The sequence below is a fragment of the Zootoca vivipara genome, chromosome 11 (genome assembly GCF_963506605.1).
Source record: "Zootoca vivipara chromosome 11, rZooViv1.1, whole genome shotgun sequence".
NCBI lineage: Eukaryota > Metazoa > Chordata > Lepidosauria > Squamata > Lacertidae > Zootoca > Zootoca vivipara.
This window is the reverse complement of record NC_083286.1, coordinates 3,623,501-3,642,787: the sequence shown is the minus strand read 5'-3', so window position 1 is coordinate 3,642,787 and position 19,287 is coordinate 3,623,501. Positions and strand designations below refer to the sequence as shown.

Sequence of the window (19,287 nt, the reverse complement as noted above, 5' to 3'; positions counted from 1 at the left end):
GTAGGCATCAGGTGTCTATCCTGAATCATCCAAACCACTGCTGGTTGATTGGCAGGGTCGATCCTGAGTTAGGTGTTGCCCTATGACATACATCAAATCAAGGTGACCCCTCCAAGTTCACTACCTCAGGCAGGTGCTATGGCCCATCGGCTCCCAGTCTGGTCATCCAGATAAAAGAACCACCCCCTGGACCCCATTAATGGGGTGCCCCATATTTTGGAGGGGGTGGCTCTCTCTCTCTCTCTCTCTCTCTTGACTAAGGATCCAACCCTTATCTACTAGCAGGTTGTGACAATTGCTATGAGGAAGGAAAAAAGCCCAGATAGGGCCAATTTGCCTAGAGGAATGTTTTCATAGCAAGGCCCTAAGCATGACCTGCCCTCTCAACTTTGTGCAGGGGAAAACATGCTGTAAAGGGTGGGAAGGTGGGAGATCCAACTCTGACTGAGCCACTGCGGCCCCACTGAAACCTGGGGAACAGACCTGGTTGAAGTCCAATGGGGAAGTCTCCCTTTAGGTCCACTACCTAGGTCCTACCCATCAGGTTCGACAAGTCACAGGTAGGCCCTGTCAGCCCCCACAGCTGGTGAGGGAGGACATGACATCCCCCACTGGCCATGTGGGAATCAGTGGATAGCAGCCCTGAACCACAACTGCAGCTCCCATTGAAAATGACATGAGAGTCTTTCTGCTTCAAATGTTGCTTGATTTGAAGTGCCATGTCTCTATGGATGAATGTAAAACTGTTTAATAATAACTGCTTCTTGAGCTGTATGTGCACCAAATTTCAGTTTTCTGGTGATCAAGAAGTAATGTGGCAAACTTCCGTCACAATTTTATGGATTCTGAGTTTACAAATGTCTTCCTTTCTTACTTTTCTAGCAATTACCATATTTTGGGCAACATGCATCCTAAATTAAAACCTGCTGGGTGCCCTTGGTGTACCTTAACCATTCTGAAGTGCATATTGACCCCCATTTCAAGGGAGAGGTGTACAAGTACCATATTTCAGGCTTTTTAAAACTAGTAATAAAGTGTCTTGTAATACAAGCATTATGAGCTAGATGGTTTGTAGCTCATCAGAAAGTACTCTAACAATTTCAATACCGCATGTGACTGTAAAGCAGTGAGATCAAATATATATTTATGTGTTTTGTATCTGCTCCCAAGTCTCAAAGCAGCTTAAAAAAACAAAAAAAATGCCATATAAAACCACCCACTTCATCAAGTAAAAGAATGGTCACAAATCGCCGTAGCAACTGCTGCTTCCTAAATTACTTCTAAAAATCCAGCAAAGGCTTTCTGCATCTTTGGAAGAGGTTCCAGAATCTGTGATTAACAACAGCAAAGGCTCAGCTCCAGATGTGCACATATAATTCATATAATTCATGGAACACATCTTGAAGCAAGTGTTGAGAAGTTAATCATAACACCCAAAGTTGTACCAAATGGAAAAGCTGCTACCTATGGTATTCTGGACCAACCATACAACAGGGCACTTAGGTAATATGGGTGGGAGTCAATCAAATTTTACTCAGAACAGATCCATTGAAATCAAAGAAGTTAGGAGCATTAATTTCAATAGGACTACTCTGAGTAAAACTTAGTTGACTGTTGCCCTTTGTGTTATATATAGTTTATCAAAGTTAACTGGATATGGATTATAATTAGTGATGATAACCATTATACAGGATTCTATAAAGAATGTAGACAGATAAAACTATGGATCGCTTTTATTTTTTTAACTTTTTCTCTTTGTACATTTATTAATAGGACAAGTGGTGCAATTAGGTGATCTTTAACTTTGGACTTAATGGACTTCTGGAAGTCTCGATCCCTTTTGGATGAAAATGTTAATTCACTTCAAAATGTGGCAAGGCAGCCTTGCTGCAGCAGCTTTCCAGGATTTCAGGTAGCCCTACCTGCAGACAGTGGCAGAGGAGGAGTGTGCGGGGTGTGTGACAAAATGAGCTTTAAAAAAATTGGGCTCACGAAACTTTTTAGGAGTGACGTTGTGACTTAGGCGCCTGCAGGTTCCGCGCTGCATAAAACGGCAGTATGAGACTTGCGTCTGCCTACTGCCTCTCCCTCAGCCACCCTACAGCCGAGGGGGAGATGGCAGAGAGGCTCCAAGTGGCGGAGAGTCCATGGGCACGGATTGCCCCACCCCCGGCTGCAGGATATGCCCCCGCACCAGGCACCTGAGCGGTGCCTGAGTGGCTAGCTACACCTCTGGCCAAGAGCAGCCGTATAACTGACTGCCTCAGTTTGGACACATCAAGGGCTGAAATAGCATCACATACCTGTGACGTCACACATGCATATGAAGCCGGGAGGAGGCTAAGACCCTTGCCCAGGCCACCAAACGTGGTGGCGGACTGGATAAACTTCCTGCCAGCTAGGCTGCAGCTGGAGTGGGAGCTGCCGCTACGTCTGCCACAGCAGCTGCAGTCTGTGGTAGTGGCGGGGAAAACAGTGGCAGCATTGACAGAGCTCTGCAGCAGAGCTCCCTGGCTGTAGGAGGGCTGGCCACTTGCAGATCTACCTGAACTGTGATAGCCACAGTCACGTCTCCCAAGAGCCTTACAGTTGTGGCAGGAGGAGAAGGCAGTGGCAGCGGGGTGGCACAGGGCAGCACTCCGCTCAGGACTCGGCCTCCTCCACCCCCTCAATATTTCAGGGGAGGGTGAACCCCCTGTTAAACAACATAGATGACACCTCAGCCCATAGGAGTTGGAACCTATGTGTGGCAGGATGGAGGGTAATGAGGGCACATTTGTAGGTCCCACTGAGTTCCTGACAAGCCACCACAATTTGGGGCTGTGTGGCTGTAGCATGGAACATCCTTGAGTAGACTCTGCTCCCTGCTGCAGACATCCATCCCCTCAACATGCTGCTGCAAGGATGTTGGTGGGCACAGGCCTCTGGGTGGCTTCCAGCAAAATCTAAAAACACCACAAAGCATCAAACCTTAAAAACTTCCCTATACAGAGCTGCCTTCAGATGTCTTCTAAAAGTCAAACATAGACATCTGTTTGACATCTAATGAGAGGGTGTTCCACAGGGTGGGTGCCACTACCGAGAAGGCTCTCGGCCTAAACAGCGCCATGGAGAAACAGTGCTTGTTACTGCTCTTAAAATATTACATGTAAGCTTTTAGATTGCAGGTGTAGGTGTTGAAAGCAATACTAATGAAATGGAAATCTGTGTTATTACATGTTCAGATTGGATATTCCTTAGATGAATCTAAGGCAGATCTGGCACAGTGGATACATCAAATGTTCATGATTTTGTTTCTGACCCGTCAAGCTGCACAGCTCCGCCAGGGCTGTAGGATTCAAGCACCAGTAGCAAGTAAGGCGGAATTATTTGGCTGTTTCCTCATTTCCCATTCTCAGAGGCAACATCCCTTTAGAATCTTTAAGGCATGCTTTTATCACATCACTTTCCCTCACCTCTAGACAACAAAAGTTTTTTTTTTAGTTAGTGTAAAATAAAATGAATAGATTAGAATGAGATAAGTGGTTTATGTTTACTTTAAAGTTAGATTTTTTAAAATATGTTTAGCACATGGTTATTTTACTGGCCAAGTGGTAATTCATGGTGAATTCATGGAAGGTTAATGAAGTTTGTCTTCTAAAATCAATGCAACTTCTTGGATGTTAAAGTTCAGCGATCTTCTTTCATAAGCCCCCATTTTTGCTGAAAGGTTATTGAAATTGTGTTAAAAGTACTGGCATTAAAGGAGTATCTCCTCTCTGCCCTTCAGGGTTTTGATGTCGGTTCATACAGGTCTTCGAATACAGCTGCTCGTACTTTGCCCTTGACCTGTCCAAAAGCTTCCAAAAGTTTGAAAGCCTTTTCTATTATTTAGTCAGGAAGGCAGAATTGCTCACCCCACGATACTTGTCAATCTTTGTAGCCTTTATATTTTAGCCATTCATATGGAGACAATGAAATGGAAGGTTCCAGAGGATTTAAAATAGTCTTCTCCTGAGATTTTGTGTTTTGCCAAAAGGAAATGTGTAACAGTTTTACCTCAGAGGTTTATCTTACTTGGTGCTGATAGCAGCCCTGTTCAGAGGTACCAGCGGGGCAGAACTTGAGTGAGGCAGCCCAGGGCCCACTCAGCAGAATCAACAGGAGGAGGGGGGGCAAAGCTCAGGGGCAGAGCCAATGCTTTGCAGGCAGAAATCCCAGGTTCAATCTCTGCCCTCTGCAGGCAGCGGCGTAGCTAGCCACTCAGGAGCCCGGAGCGTCGCATGCACCCTCCGCCTGGAGTGGGGCAAGCCACCCATTGGGCAGGGCAAGCCTTGCCACCGCCTCTCCCTCAGCTGTAGGGTGGCTGAGGGAGAGACAGCAGGCTGATGCAAGCCCCACGCTGCAGGTACCCGAGCCACTGCGTCACTTCCAGGCCCCGTGGTAAGTGCTGCCCCGTGGTGTGGCACCCACTGCCCCCCCTCGCCCCCTAGCTACACCTTTGCTCTTGGCTGATTCCAGCAATATAATTTGTTGTTTTGTTAGGCATTCATTTTGGCCTGATTGCTTCTCTGAATTAACCTGACAGTTAAAAATACCACAGACTCACCTAGCCCATGCTGCAAGTGGATGAGAAGTCTATGGGCAGCCAGAGATGTTTTCAAAGTTTTTGCTCTAGCTGATCACCCAACTGTTGAGGCAAGCTTTATATAAGTTGCACATGGGGAGCAGTTGCTTTTCCCACTATGTAACTAGAGCAATAAAACTACTTTTAAAAATGCCTCAAGCTATACAGAAGGTCCCAGCTCCTGCCAACCTAGCAGTTAGAAAGCACCCCCCAAAAGTGCAAAAAGTACCTTCCGGCGGGAAGGTAAACGGCGTTTCTGTGTGCAGCTCTGGTTTCGCCAGAAGCAGCTTAGTCCTGCTGGCCACATGACCCGGAAAAACTGTCTGCGGACAAACGCTGGCTCCCTCAGCCAGTAAAGTGAGATGAGCGTTGCAACCCCAGAGTTGTTCGCAACTGGACTTAGCTGTCAGGAGTCCTTTACCTTTACCTTTTTGTGCAGACTCTCCTCCACCCACCCACTCTTTTCATAATGGGTTATACAGAATTGTGGCCTAATACTTATTATTTATTCTTTTCCAAATTGTCCACTAGCAATATCAAACCATTTTATCACCCTTCATGCTACACTAGTCTTTTCTCCAATAGACACCTCTCATCTAACATCAAAATGCCTTAGGTTTTGGGAACAGCCATGGTCTCTGTTACAGAGCAGCAAGATGCCTCTCTGTCGGGAGTGAAAAGCAGAGCGCAATGAGCATCAAAGGATTGATCTGTGGAAGCAGGAAGCAAGCTCTTTACCATCTCGAGACATTCCTAGGGCAAGACACTTCTGCAGTCGGCAGTGTTGGCAACGGTTTCTGTTGGTTCTGTCAATTAAGCAGTTTCTTTGCCTTGGGCAGGAGTATGAAGCATTGTTCTGTTGACTCCTCCTAAAGAATCCCTAAGAGAGAGAGAAAGAGAGAGAGCGCTTGATTCAATGACATTGTGTATGGTACTTTCTAAATGCTGCTTTTGCCACGTGCAAGAAAAGCCATAAAGATAATGAAAATCATCATGAGATTCTCTTTGCACGCCAACCTCTAGAGCCAGTGTGGTATCTATTTATTTTGTATTAATTTCTCAAACCCTCAGTGAGTTAGAGACTTCCCCTGCATGCAAAGAAAGGCTCCAGTGGATTGAGCGGAAGAGACTTATAGTGGCTCCAGGGCTCAGGAAGGTTGTTTCTGCATGTGGGAATTCCATACCCAATCAAAGTGAAAGTTAGGGAGGAACCCTGAAATAGCGCCCTCTGTAATATCACCACCATCACCATCACCATCAATTTCAGAGACTTGTAGAGTTGGAAGGGGCCCTGAGGATCATCTAGTTCAACCCCCTGCAATGCATTTATATGTAGCTGTTCCATTCAGTGATCGAACCTGCAACCTTGGCATTATCAGCACCAGAGTATAACCAACTTATACCCTGCCTTTTTCCTTGACTAAACTCAAGGCAGCTTGCAGATAAAAACAAGAACCACTAAAAAAAACAGAAAAATAAAAATAATAAAAATACAATTAAACATCAATAGATTTAAATATATATACATATATAAAATCTGTTTAAAACATTCCAATAATTACAGTTGAAATGAAAGCTGGTACTTTGCCCCCTCCCCTCCCTACCCCATCAGGGTTGCAGCAGAAGAGATTAGGTTAATTGATCTGATACTTTTAAAACCAGTTCAAGAACAATAGGGTTAAACCTGCTTGAAGTGGGAGAGCTTCTCCTTATCTCCATGAGCTGTCTCCTCTCCTCCATGCAGTAGGGCTGAGGGGGATCATCTGCCCACGAGGCACACACAAAGGTAGCCATTAATGCTAATCACATCTAAACAGGACTGAGCCTTGGAGCAGCACTGGCTGCTTCAACTGCCTCCGAAGGCTGGGAGCTCCTTTTCTGCTCAAAGCCAGATTTGCTCCTGATCGTCTTTGTGCTGGGTTTCAAATGATTGTATCAATCAGGCTAATCCAGCGCTATGACCATCATAAATCACAGCAGCATCAGGATGGGAATTGTTTCAATTCTGATGGTGCTGGCAGCTGGCAAAATGTAAATTTTAAAGGAAGGGCGTGTTCCGTGCATGTTCCGTCCTCCTCAGCATCTCCAATGAGGATGAGAAATGTTGTTTGGGCCAGGATACTTGAGAATGGCTGCCAGGCAACTTCCATGGATCACTGGTCAATTCAAAGCGTTTTGGGGGGGGGGGGTTTGCTAGAAAATAGTGTTAACGTTTTAAAAGAGAGCGAATCCATATATTTATCATGGATAGTTGGACAGATTTGAAACTCTTGCTTAGCAATGCAATCCTAGGCAAAAGGCAATGCAATCTCAGGCAAGTGCAGACAGCAGCCTCCCACAACCTGGTGATCTCTGGACGTTTTGGGCTACAACTGCCATGAACGCCAGTGAGCTTGGGCAATAGTCCATAGGTGGGAGCTCCAGTCCAGAGTTCCTTGAGGGTGTCTAGGACTGCAGCCGAAGTCTCTGTTTTAAGCTTGATCTGGATGCCACTGAAATCCTTTTTGATGCACCTAAACCTATTTTCTTTGTCCATATGATCACTAGGGATGTGAGAAGGCCCTGCCTGCCCTGTGTCCGTCACAGGCCACACCATTTCTATTCTGCTGGGCGTTTGACAGAAAACACATTACTGTATTTGTCTCACTATTTGCTATGGTGACATTTACATAATTAATTGCACAATTAATCAGTTTATTATTATATGACTCCACACCATTCATTTCAGTGAATGCAAATTGGATATTCCACAATGCAAATTGGAAAAAAATGTCCTCAGGTATATATCGTTATGTAGCATTTGCAGACACAAACAGCTGCAGAAAATACCAATCATATATGCTGGATTGATTTCCATTCTGGACATTGGATTAATAAGCAAACATTGACAATTTCCAATTTCTTTTCTGTTTTCATCAGATTTTTTTTGACATCTCTAATGATTATTAATAAAGCCTTATATATTTTTAAAATGTATTTCACATACCTCTTTGGGCTAATTGTGAGGAAGTGCATATAGCTATCTGTACAGGGACTCTTAATGTGGAACCTGCTTATTCATATAAAGGCCTGGTTCACACGATGTGGTAAAACAGACTTTGATTGTGTGGGCTCCTAGAGAAGAGCTCAAAAAATCCTCCCCAGTTCCTTTTGCTCCAATACAGTTGCTGAGCTAAGCCACTGAGCTGACAGACCCTCTCTGTCCCTATTTTCCAGGGAGATCTCTGATTTGGAGAAGTTGTCCCAGTTTCTGATTTGATCCCAGAATGCCCCAGAATTTTCCTTAGGATGTCCCTATTTTCACTGGAGAAATGTTGTAGGGTATGGAGTTATCCGACCCCCCAAGCTGTCTGAAGGCAATCCTGTACTGTATAGGGAAGGTTTTTTTTTAATGTTTAAGGAATTATTATGTTTTCATACATGTTGGAAGCTGCTCAGAGCGGCTGGGGAAACCCAGTAAGATGTGTGGGGTATAAATTATCATTATGGAATGGAACACCCCTATTTTCATTGGAGAAATGTTGGAGGGGATGAGCTGAGCAAGTCTCCAGATTTGGGTTTGTGATTGAGCTCTCTCCTCATGAATAACAAGCTACAACCAATGTTCACATGGTTCTGGCAAGCGGTCATTTGACTTACTATGTAGGATGAACCAGGTCAGTATCTTAACTAGGAGAAAGTGGAAGATCCATGCAATTTTAAAACATTTTTTAATTAGGAAACTTCCATACTGAACTATCAGTGTTTAGTTCAAATAGCTGCTAGTACAGATAATTCCAAAATTCAAACACAGGAGCATTTAGAGAATAATTTCATTGCTAAGTCAAGAAGGCAATATTTTGTACAAAATATTGGTCCTTATTGAAAGCATATATGACAGCTTATAGAAATGACAAAAACTAGCACAGAATACAGATCTCTCTCTCTCTCTCTCTCTCACACACACACACACGTCTCATACCTTGCAGCCTTCACATGTGATGACTCCATAGTGTATTCCAGAAGACTTGTCACCACAAATTTTGCATGGTATCACTTCAATTTGTGCTAGAAAAGAAACAAAGAGTTAGTGCATGCTTGACAATACAATTTTCTCTCTTTCTTCCTTAATTTTGCATCATGGAAGAGACAGATGGACAAGCCCTTTTCCTGCCTAGCCTTAACAAGTGACTGTGAAATTGTATCCTACACTGATGTAAGTTCTCAAACCTTTCATATATTTTGGTTTTAATGAGCTCACATTATCAAGCTACTCCCATTCCCCTTGAGAGGGTGCTCTACAGATTTCACCCTGAATTTACTTATCGTGACATTAAGTCAGACTTCTCCTTTTGTTAATTATACCTCATGAAAACCCATTCTTCTCCTCTGCAAATTAGTCTTTTGCTTCTCATCAGCCTTCTAATAATTTTGCAGGCAGTGATCTTGACCTCTCCCACACCCTTGGATAATGTACTGTGTAATAACAAGTCCTCAATTGCTCTTGACACGGTGCAGTTCATATCATATGATCACAAATACAAACCGTAGTTCTCTAAAATTTTCATGAAACTCCATATGACTGATAGAGGCAACAAGGCATTCATTGTTTCCATAAGCAGATACAGATCGGTGCATCCAAACAGCAAGACGGTCTGCATTTTGAAAGCTAGGGAGATCCCATTTCCCCCATCCTTTATCTCTCAATAAGTACCAGATCACATATTGATTTTCAAGGTGGTAAATGCCTCATTTTACCACATAAATATTATGTGGTAAAATAATATTATATATCTGGCCATAAAGTAATTCATGTGAACCACACAGCTACCGTATGGTGAACTTATTTCTTTATTTCAGCCAGTTACCAGTATTTAGGGTGAACGTAGTTTTTACTAAGAGAGTAAAACAGGAAGTAACTCTATAAAGTAAGGGACAATTTAAACCATGGGTGAAGAAACAGAACTACAGCTTCCACCCCCCCCCAAACTATTGGTCATACTAGCAGAGGCTGGTGGGAGTTGGTCCTGCAACTTCCAGTGGGCCACAGATTTGAAGGAATGCTGTGAATGTATGGAACTGTCTCCAGATTTTTGAGTGGGGGGAAATATGCAAAGTGAGATGAAAAGGCTCACAACGTACAAATTTTACCATGCCAATAAGTTATATACATGTCAGCTCTAAGGACTGTCAGTTGAACACATTCAAATATACTTTGGATCAAGAACCCTTGTGTATAGAAGAAAGGAATCTCAAGATGCTCTGCTTTACAGGCAAGCAAATTGGCTGCCCTACAAAAAGTGCACATAAAAAAGCTAATTATGTTTTCCAAAATACATCACAATGTAAGCATGATGTATGATGAGAGTTTATGACTAAATAAAATTATTTAGCAGTGATTCCTTTGGGGAGCGCGCAATCCCAGAGTCGTCCGCAACTGGACCTAACGGTCAGGGGTAAAGGTAAAGGGACCCCTGACCATTAGGTCCAGTCATGACTGTCTCTGGGGTTGCGGTGCTCATCTCATGTTATTGGCCGAGGGAGCCAGTGTACAGCTTCTATGTCATGTGGCCAGCATGACAAAGCTGCTTCTGACGAACCCAGAGCAGCACACAGAAACACCGTTTACCTTCCTGCTGTAGCGGTACCTATTTATCTACTTGCACTTTGAGGTGCTTTCAAACTGCTAGGTTTCAAACCGCCGCCCTTCTGATCAGCAAGCCCTAGGCTCTGTGGTTTAACCCACAGCACCACCCGCTTCCCAACGGTCAGGGATACCTTTACCTTTACCTTTAGGGGACGCGGATGGTGCTGTGATAGGGCTCAGAAGGTTGGTGGTTTGAATCCCCGTGACGGGGTGAGCTCCCATTGTTTGGTCCCAGCTCCTGCCCACCTAGCAGTTTGAAAGCATGAAGTGCAAGTAGATAAATAGGTACCACTCCGACGGGAAGGTAAACAGCGTTTTCGTGCACTGTTTTGGTTTCGCCAGAAGTGGCTTAGTTATGCTGGCCACATTACCCAGAAAAACTGTCTGCGGACAAATGCCAGCTCCCTCGGCCAGGCCAGTAAAGCGAGATGAGCAACCCCAGAGTCGTCCGCGACTGGACCTAATGGTCAGGGGTACCTTTACCTTTACCTTTACTTTGGGACTATTTAATATGCCACAGCCACAAATGATTTATATAAAGATGTTGTATAGAAAAGAAAAATTTCACTATGAACAAATGAATTACAAGCTGGTTTCCAGAAGACAGCTATTCGCAGATTCCTTGGGAAACAAGCAACTTTTTCACTTGTTCATGCAACACATGTTCCAGGCACCATAAATACTCCTGGGATGCAGCATTTGTAGAGTGTTGTGCAAATGGGTGGAACAAGCTCTAGCACATTGCATGTAGGCGCAGAAAGTCTGTTTCCTCCAGAGAAGTGACAGAGGGAAGTGTGTGGATACAGAATGGAGCCCTGGTAATCTCTGTGGTCCAGCAGCTTCTGCAAGAGCTCTTGGAACATGCTTTTGAAACTGCCCCATGCATGGAATGAGACACCAAAAATGCCTGATAACACGATGTATTTCAAGAACTGCTACTTTGGGAAGCTGAGCTGAGAATTTCTGAAAAACATGTAATTCTTGTAATACGCTTACAATATATATTTTTAAGCACACAAACCCAGAACATTTGTTCATTTGCCTGCTGAGAGTATCATGTTGAGATGCAAAGAACGGTACAACTAGGTTATTCCATACAGGGGAGGGTTAGGCTTGTGTTTCTTACATAGCAACCTCACTTGCGATATCACAAGCAGCTTTGGCAATGGCAGAACTTTCAAAAGCAGATTGTAATCTGGTGTTTGGGGAAGAGGAAGGTGAAGGCTGCTAACCAGAGGACAGAGAATCAAATGTACCTCTGGGTATGGCCAAACCCTTGGGTGTACGTATGTGAATTCTCAAGATTTTGGATTGCAGTAATTTATTCTGTATTGTTTTAATTTGTCCAAATTATCTCCACTGTACAGCACTAACACAGGAGTACCAATGTATGGTTTATTTATTTATTTTTTAAAAAAGAATGAATGACAAATGCCAGTAAAGCTACCTAACCCCAATCACTGGAGGAGGAAGAGGAGTGTGGGGGGGAGCGCAGCGCCCCCAGCAGCACAATCCCAGTGGGGTGCCATCGCAGCTCCCCCCCCATGCTGGGTGCCACACCCCTGCAGGCGGTGTGCACCATCCAGGATGCACGCCATGCCCCTGCGGGTGGCGCACCACACCTCCGGGACGCAAGTCAGCCCCTCCCCTGCCTGCTCTCCGCCACTGACCCCAATCACAATACATCACCATTTTGTGAAGATTTCTATGTTTATCTTTTAAAAAAATAAGCCAGACACTGAATGGGCACTCCTACATTCCTGCTCTGGAGCACACATCTAGCCACAATTCTTCTGCAGCTTTTCATTTTTTTAAAAAGAATGAATAACACAGTATCATGGCTATACTGAAGCCAGGCTACCCTCCTTCCAAGTCTGTAAGATAGGTTTATCACTTTGACTAATTCTGTGAAAGGAAACAGAAACTAGCCATTCAATAGGAAACATGCACATACAGTGGTACCTCAGGGTACTAACACCTCGGGTTACAAACACTTCGGGTTACAGACTCCGCTAACCCGGAAGTAGTATCTTGGGTTAAGAACTTTACCTCAGGTGAGAACAGAAATTGTACGGCAGCGACAGCAGGAAGCTCCATAAGCTAAAGTGGTACCTCAGGTTAAGAACAGTTTCAGGTTAAGAACGGACCTCCGGAACGAATTAAGTTTGTAACCAGAGGTACCACTGTATTTTTAAAAGCTCCTCAGGATTGGTTTGCATACTGGATGGAACTGCTATATTCCTTCCATGTGGTTGTCCTTGAGCTCAGTTTACTGTTTTGACAAGTGCCTGTTGGGATTAGCAGGACTCACTGTTTGCTGTGTGCATTCCTGCTTCCAGTTCTCAAAGACTGTGGGACTGAGGCTGTATTCACATGGAAGTTTATTCCATCTGTTTCCTTAATGTTTCCTTAATTTCTGCATGATATTTAAGCTTTCACATGATGCAAAAGCCACTACCAGAAAACGAATTACATATAGTGCATGTTTGCAATCATCTCCATGTTTTTTTGATTCCAATAAAATATCATTTTACACCCTGAGTGAACTCAAAGACAGCAAACAGAAGAGAAGGAATTTGATGGTAACGCCACCTGTGAGCATTTTTATGGAAGGGTATATCAGGTGAAAGTGTAAGAGAAGCAGCCTTTCTAGATGTCAACATCTTACAGTTCTAGTTACAGGTAGGTAGCTGTGTTGGTCTGCTGTAGTCGAAACAAAATAAAAAAATTCTTTCCAGTAGCACCTTAGAGAGCAACTAAGTTTGTCATTGGTATGAGCTTTCTTGTGCATGCACGAATGAAGAAAGCACATTTATCTGAAGAAGTGTGCATGCACACGAAAGCCCATACCAATGACAAATTTAGTTGGTCTCTAAGGTGCTATTGGAAGGAAGTTTTTTTATTTTGTTTCAACATCTTACAGTGCTTGTCAAGTATTATGGTACACAGCCAAGGGCCCTAGCAGAATTCACATCGCTGCAGGAAAGCTGCCAGTGACGTTTATATGCTTCCAGCTGCCATTGGCCCCATTCTCTCAGTTCTAAGGTTGAGCCACTTGGGTTTTGTGATGAGCCGTAACAACAGCTGGAGTTCCTTCTCTTGCTTGAACAGTCAAGCCTCCCTACCCATCTAGTGGCTATATGCCAAACACCCCACCAACCATGTGAACTGAGGGACAAGGTTTGGCTGATGCTCCCTCCTACACAGCTCTGACAGCAGTTAACTGGAAATGCTGGAACAGTTGCGTTTCTCATCCTTCCAGTTAAAGCCACTTGGACGTACCTAATGCTGTGCAGGACAAATGCCTCCGGATTCTTTCCATAACTAATAAAAAAAGAGGGGGAAACATACTTGATGACTGTGATAGCTCATGGAACAAGCATCCTCACTAGCCTAGAGAAAAGAGATTTAAAGATGTTGGGAAATGCAGACTTGATGGCGTTCTCATAGGCACTCCTCTTTTGTCTAACAGACAGCAGGACAGTTTAAGGACTTGTAACAGAAAACTCAGATCAATTAATTGTACAGGCCTGAAGAAAAAGAAGCTTGTGTATTCTCAGAAACATCTTGAATTACTGTAATTAACACCCAGTGTACCAGGTTTCCTTTGCAGATTTAATGATTGTCAGCAGCTCCTACACCTTGTTCACATTGCAGCTTTGTTCGACAATCTAGAACTAGGTTTCAAAGCTCGCCACTCTTCCTCATGCAGGCAGTCAAATAACTGACAAAATAATACACCCTGTGGATCTTTCTTTCCAGGGTGGTCAAAAGATGAGTTCCCCTTACCAGGTTTGCCACATTTAAAATTTCAATCATGTTTTGCAGGTCTATGCCATTCTAATGCCACACTGAAATATGAAAAATCACCATAAATATTAGTGTGGTCTGCCTTATTAACTTCTGCTTGATTCCATGGACTTGTCTGTGTGGAAGACAGGGCCGTCTTAAGAATGCCTGGCACCCTGGTGCGCCAGATCCCTCCAGCGCCCCCCCCTGCCCCGTTGCGCGGCGCAGCGGGCGGGCACTGCACGCAGCGCGGCTGCCGCCTCGAGGGCCAGCCAGCGCCCTGCTCCATCCAGCCTGGCCGCTCCCTGTTGCGATGCCCCTGCGCGCGGCAGAGGCGGCCCCAGGCCTGCGTGCCTCCGGAGAGCGGCCTGAACAACTGAGAGGCGCGCCTAGGGCTGCATCCGTCGCGGCTGGGGTGGCCTCCGCCGAGCCTCTCAGTGGGCACAGCGGCGCCCCTGGTGATTTGGCGCCCTGGTGCCCCGTGCCACTGGACCCGGGCCTAGAGACGGCCCTGGTGGAAGATATATTTCCACCTCTGTCATCAGTTGTGACAATGTTGTTAGAAAAATACTTGCAAATATAACACATATAAATATATCTGATTGCTCTTTAATTCAATAATTAAGCCCTGTTCTGAGGACATATCTCTATTGATGATTAATAAAATGCTCTAGCCCTGCACAGATGACACGAGCAGAGAGAAGCAACATGCGGGTGATGCTGGCAGTGCAGGCCCATGTATTAATCCACATTTCTGCACACAGCCTACAAACCTCACATTGTATCTCTTTACGCAAGCCTTCCCCACCCCTGGTGCACCTCGGATGTTTTGGACTCCTCCTCCCATGAGCCCCAGCCAGGCCAGGATGGGAGTTGTAGTCCAAAACATCCGGAGGACACCATGTTGAAGACGACGGCCCTAAAGAGTCAGGCCGAGGGGAGATACAAGTCACAGATCCTGTATAGAGAGAGGCTACACTCCTACAGCTTGTTTGTGTGCAAAGACCTTCCCCACATGAGGTGGGCTCTAAAGTTGTAAGCTCAGAATCTGGAAAAGCTTATTGTTGCTCTTTCTATAGCTCATTTATTCATGCAATCTCTGTTCAAGTCCTTTGTAACTGGCCACTCCTTGAGCTAAGATGTTCACAAAAATGAAAAAAGAGCACCTGTTAGGAACATGTGGTCAACAGCCTGTCTTGGTAAGGACTGGCTGGAACCTATTTTGGTCAGGACCAATTATTTCCCTTTTATCAGTTACCACTGCCAGAATCCACAAAACCAGGTAATTAAGTGTTTGGCACCTAGGGAGGCATAAAGTGCCAACTGTTACCGGTAGAGGTCAAGGTCCCTTTGCACACATATCCTAATAATATATTTGAGGGGGCTGCCCTCAGAAAGCTGATGGGCATTGCCATTCAAATGGGTTGTGTGTGTGCCGACTCATGTGATTGATTATGTGGGGTGGGGCTTCCCTGGGCTCTCCCAATATTTTAGTCCAGTTGGCACTCCTGTATGGATGTGTTTTACATCCAGCCACTGCTGATGCCTCTTGCGGCTAGGCATAGTGAAGACTGTTTCTATAAAAAGTGATTCATGAAACTGTAAAGAGAACTGTGCAACAAGGTGATTTTTTAACAAACCCAAAGCCACTTGGTATGTTCAACATAATTCTAGCCAATTATTGCAAGCATTTTCAGAATGCCACAGCAGCTCAGCCAGCAATGGGTGTAAGAGAAGAAAGCCTCACTGGAACACTACAGATGACAGCCAGCTTTTTTAAAAAAATGTACCATTATGCATTGTCCCGCACAGGAAGCAAGGCACAGTGGAAATGGGACTAGAACTTGCTGGTGTTTACTCATCCAACAAATAAACCAGCATTTGCTATTGTTCTTTGCAATAACAAATGTCCTGACAAACATGGGTCAGGAATGAAAACCTATGCTTTCTTATACCCATGACCATTGCCCAGTGGAGGTTTTTTTTTATTATGCCAAACCTCTCTCATAAATCAGCTTGGGAAATCCCTTTCAAAAGCAATTTGCCATGTGGCACTGGAGGGCTGCTGTCCAGGGGAAAAACCTGAATCCCTGCTGGGTTCAAGACCTAGCTTCACAGCTTTATTTTTTTTAAATTTTGGCCATTAGTTATTACTTTATATATTAAGTAATAAATGGCTGCATCCCTAAAACTGCATTTACTTTTGAGTTTCTGGGCTAAACATGTTTACTGAATGGAATAACGGGAGCTATGTTCTGAACCCTTAACAAAAGAGAACGGGGAGTAAGAAATGCTAGTTTAGAATGGCTACGGTGACAGAAGACATTTCTGCAAAATAAACATAAGATTATTTGTTCTTCAAACCTACTAGGCCTCGGAGATTCAAGATACCACTTCCCTGATACAGCACACTTTCCCTAAAGAGATTACGACTGTAATCCCAAATATTATGCTAGTGCAGGCCATCTCATATTTGAGCTCATCAGATTCAATGTTCTGCACATAATCTCCAGCAGCTTTAGCTGGTGTTATATAAAGCTGCCCAGGGAATGGCTGTCTCTAAGGAGTAATGATGACCACACAGTAAAGTAGTAAGGGCCACACTTTCAGGACACAAGGGGGAGGGGGTTGTGTAGACATTACATTTTACTTCTTGCCCCCCCCCAAAAATGTGTTCCATATATTTCTAGGTACCTGCCTTCTTAATGAAAAGTATGCAATATGACATTTCTATTTACAGGCCAAATTATTTGCTGTCTTCTATATATAAATTTTCTTCCCAAATTTGTTTAATACAATAACCTCTTGGCGTATGAAAATTTCCTGGTGACACATTTCCCTCCAAGTTTCAAAATAGGGATAACACCCACAATTCCTCCTCCCTGCAAAACTCTCTCTCTCTCTCTCTCTCTCCTGGAGACCTCTCTATGTGTTTGCTGTATTTTGTAGTCATTTATTCTGTAACAGCTTGCGTCTCCATCTACATAAAAGCCAAGACACTGTTTGTTCTTTTGGTTAAACATATATTGGAAAATTGTCTGACAATATGTTTCCACCATTCAAAATACACCAAAGTAGCTGGAGTGATATAGCAAGTTCTGCCCTGCTTTTGTGCTTGTAAACACGTTTATATTAATGTGCTTTACAGACAAGATACATCTGTCCCCAACCCATAGGGCCAACCCAATACCTTTCCCCAAAGAATCAACCCTTCACAAAGCCATCGAGGTGGGAAGGCAATCGGGGTTGATCACCAGACAGCTCAGGGAGCAAATAGAACTTGGGGATGACATGGCAGAGATAAGACTGGAAGGAGCACATATCTTGTAAAGGGCAAATTCTTTGCTCAAATATGTGCAAACGCTGCACAAAAGAAAGCCCAGAAAACAATCTGACTATTTTAAAAGTAGTATGATGGGAAAAGACTCATCCTTTGCAAGTGGAAGATGTTCACAATGTGCAGGAAATGTTCAAAATAGGGTGTTTTATTATTATTATTATACTGCCCTATACCCAGAGGTCTCAGGGCGGTTCACAAAATTTTTTGCTATCATGTATCATGTCCTGATGGTACAGTGTGTAACCACAGCAATGAATGCCAATTTCTTCTTAGATGTCATTATTTTGTAAATTTTCTCTCCATTAAGAACAAACCTAACTATTTGTGGGACTGTCATTAATTTCAAGATGAATTGAGAAGGTTCTGTCACAGTTATTTCAGAGGCTACCTGCACAGCATTTCAGATATTAACAAGGCAAAAACCATTTTACACAGCCCAGCCCATTTTACACAATCTATAAAAAGGAGCAGGTAGTGTTCATCATGTTTGCAATATAATCTCAGTTGAAGAGTACTTGCGTGTTCAGACCCGGAGACCTCCCCCCTGAATAAACACACATTTGACTCAAATTTTAGTTTTGGTTTTTGGCAGAATTTAGGCCACAATTTTATTGATTACAGAAAAGTGAGTGGTTGCATAAGCTCTGGTTCGACTAGCTCCCTACATCTTTGCAGGGAGCGCTGACACAGAGCTCTATCATAGGTCAGCCAAGGGTGAACACCTGAGATAGGTGAAAAGCCTGGGAACAGACTATGTTCACTCCCCAGATGCTCCCGTGGACTCAGGCACGGGCACAACCCCCTCTCGGGGGTTGGCCAAACCAAGTTGAGTCCCTGGATTCCTTTTACGGAATACCCTTCACATAGGGATGGCGAGAGTGTTCTCCCATCCCTATCACCTGAACCAGTGCCCATTCACAACCTTACAAGTTGTGACAATTTGCTATGTGGCAGGTGAAACCCAAATGGCAACAGCCAATCAGCCAAGTGGGGAAAATTCCTGCCGTGATCCTGCCCCAACAACAGGCGATACACGATGGCATAGTAAGGTCAAACACAAAATACCCTAAAAGTACGGAGAGGTGGGTGGGTGTTCCAATACACAAGTCAAAAGAGGCAGCTCTGGGTCACTTGATCCCTTGATCCATTTAGACTGCACCCCATTGACCAGATTAAACCCAGCAGCAAGGGACCTACCAGTCAGGTGTTGTGACTATCCAATAGACCCACCCACAACCAGGAGGTCAGTCTCCAGGTCTCACCGCAACTCTCTTTTAGGGAGGACACGCTCTCTCAGAATGGGACTTTTGGAAAATAGGAGCTGTTACATTTGGAGACAGTGACCTAAAGATGATGCTGTGTACATTGTTTCAAGACTTAGTACCAAACTATGCAGAATACTACTAGAAACACCCATTCTGTTACTCCACCTTGTGGCAATAGAACTAGAAAAGATGAAGGAGTTTGACAAAATTAAGGAACTTGCCTAACCCACCTCATGGTTTGCACCAGTTGCCTGGTCATGAAGAAACATCTGTGTAGATTTTTATAGGTTATCAAAACAGCAGTCAGAGAAAAATATGCACTTTCCACACTGGAGGACTTTCTCCCAAAAGAAACAGGAGCTGAAGCACTTTCCAAAGTCGATGCCTCAAGTAGTTTGTAGTGAACACCTTTGGCAAAGCAAAGCACTATACTGACTATCTTTCTCACACTCTTTGGGACCTCTTGTTATCATTGCTTGCCATTTGGAATCACAATGCTCTTGAGATTTTTCACAGACAAATGGCAGAACTCCTTGGAGGCATAAAAGGAGCCACTGTTTTCATGGCACATCAATGAAATACCATGACAAAACATTATCTGTCATCTTGAATGTGCTCTCTTAATCTGGACACAAGTGAAACAAGGAGAAATTAATTTCTC

At 44.1% G+C, this 19,287-nt stretch overlaps 1 protein-coding gene across 1 annotated transcript in view; it reads right to left on the bottom strand.

Annotated features, from left to right (window-relative positions):
* The window catches only part of RORB (RAR related orphan receptor B), a 156,586-nt gene that overhangs the window by 38,171 nt on the left and 99,128 nt on the right, over window positions 1–19,287 (bottom strand). The window contains exons 2-3 of the mRNA XM_035100238.2: window positions 8,568–8,653; window positions 5,345–5,486 (exon numbers count right to left, since the gene is read on the bottom strand). Of these exons, the coding sequence (XP_034956129.1) occupies window positions 5,345–5,486; window positions 8,568–8,653 (228 nt within the window). The remainder of the gene's footprint in view (window positions 1–5,344; window positions 5,487–8,567; window positions 8,654–19,287) is intronic.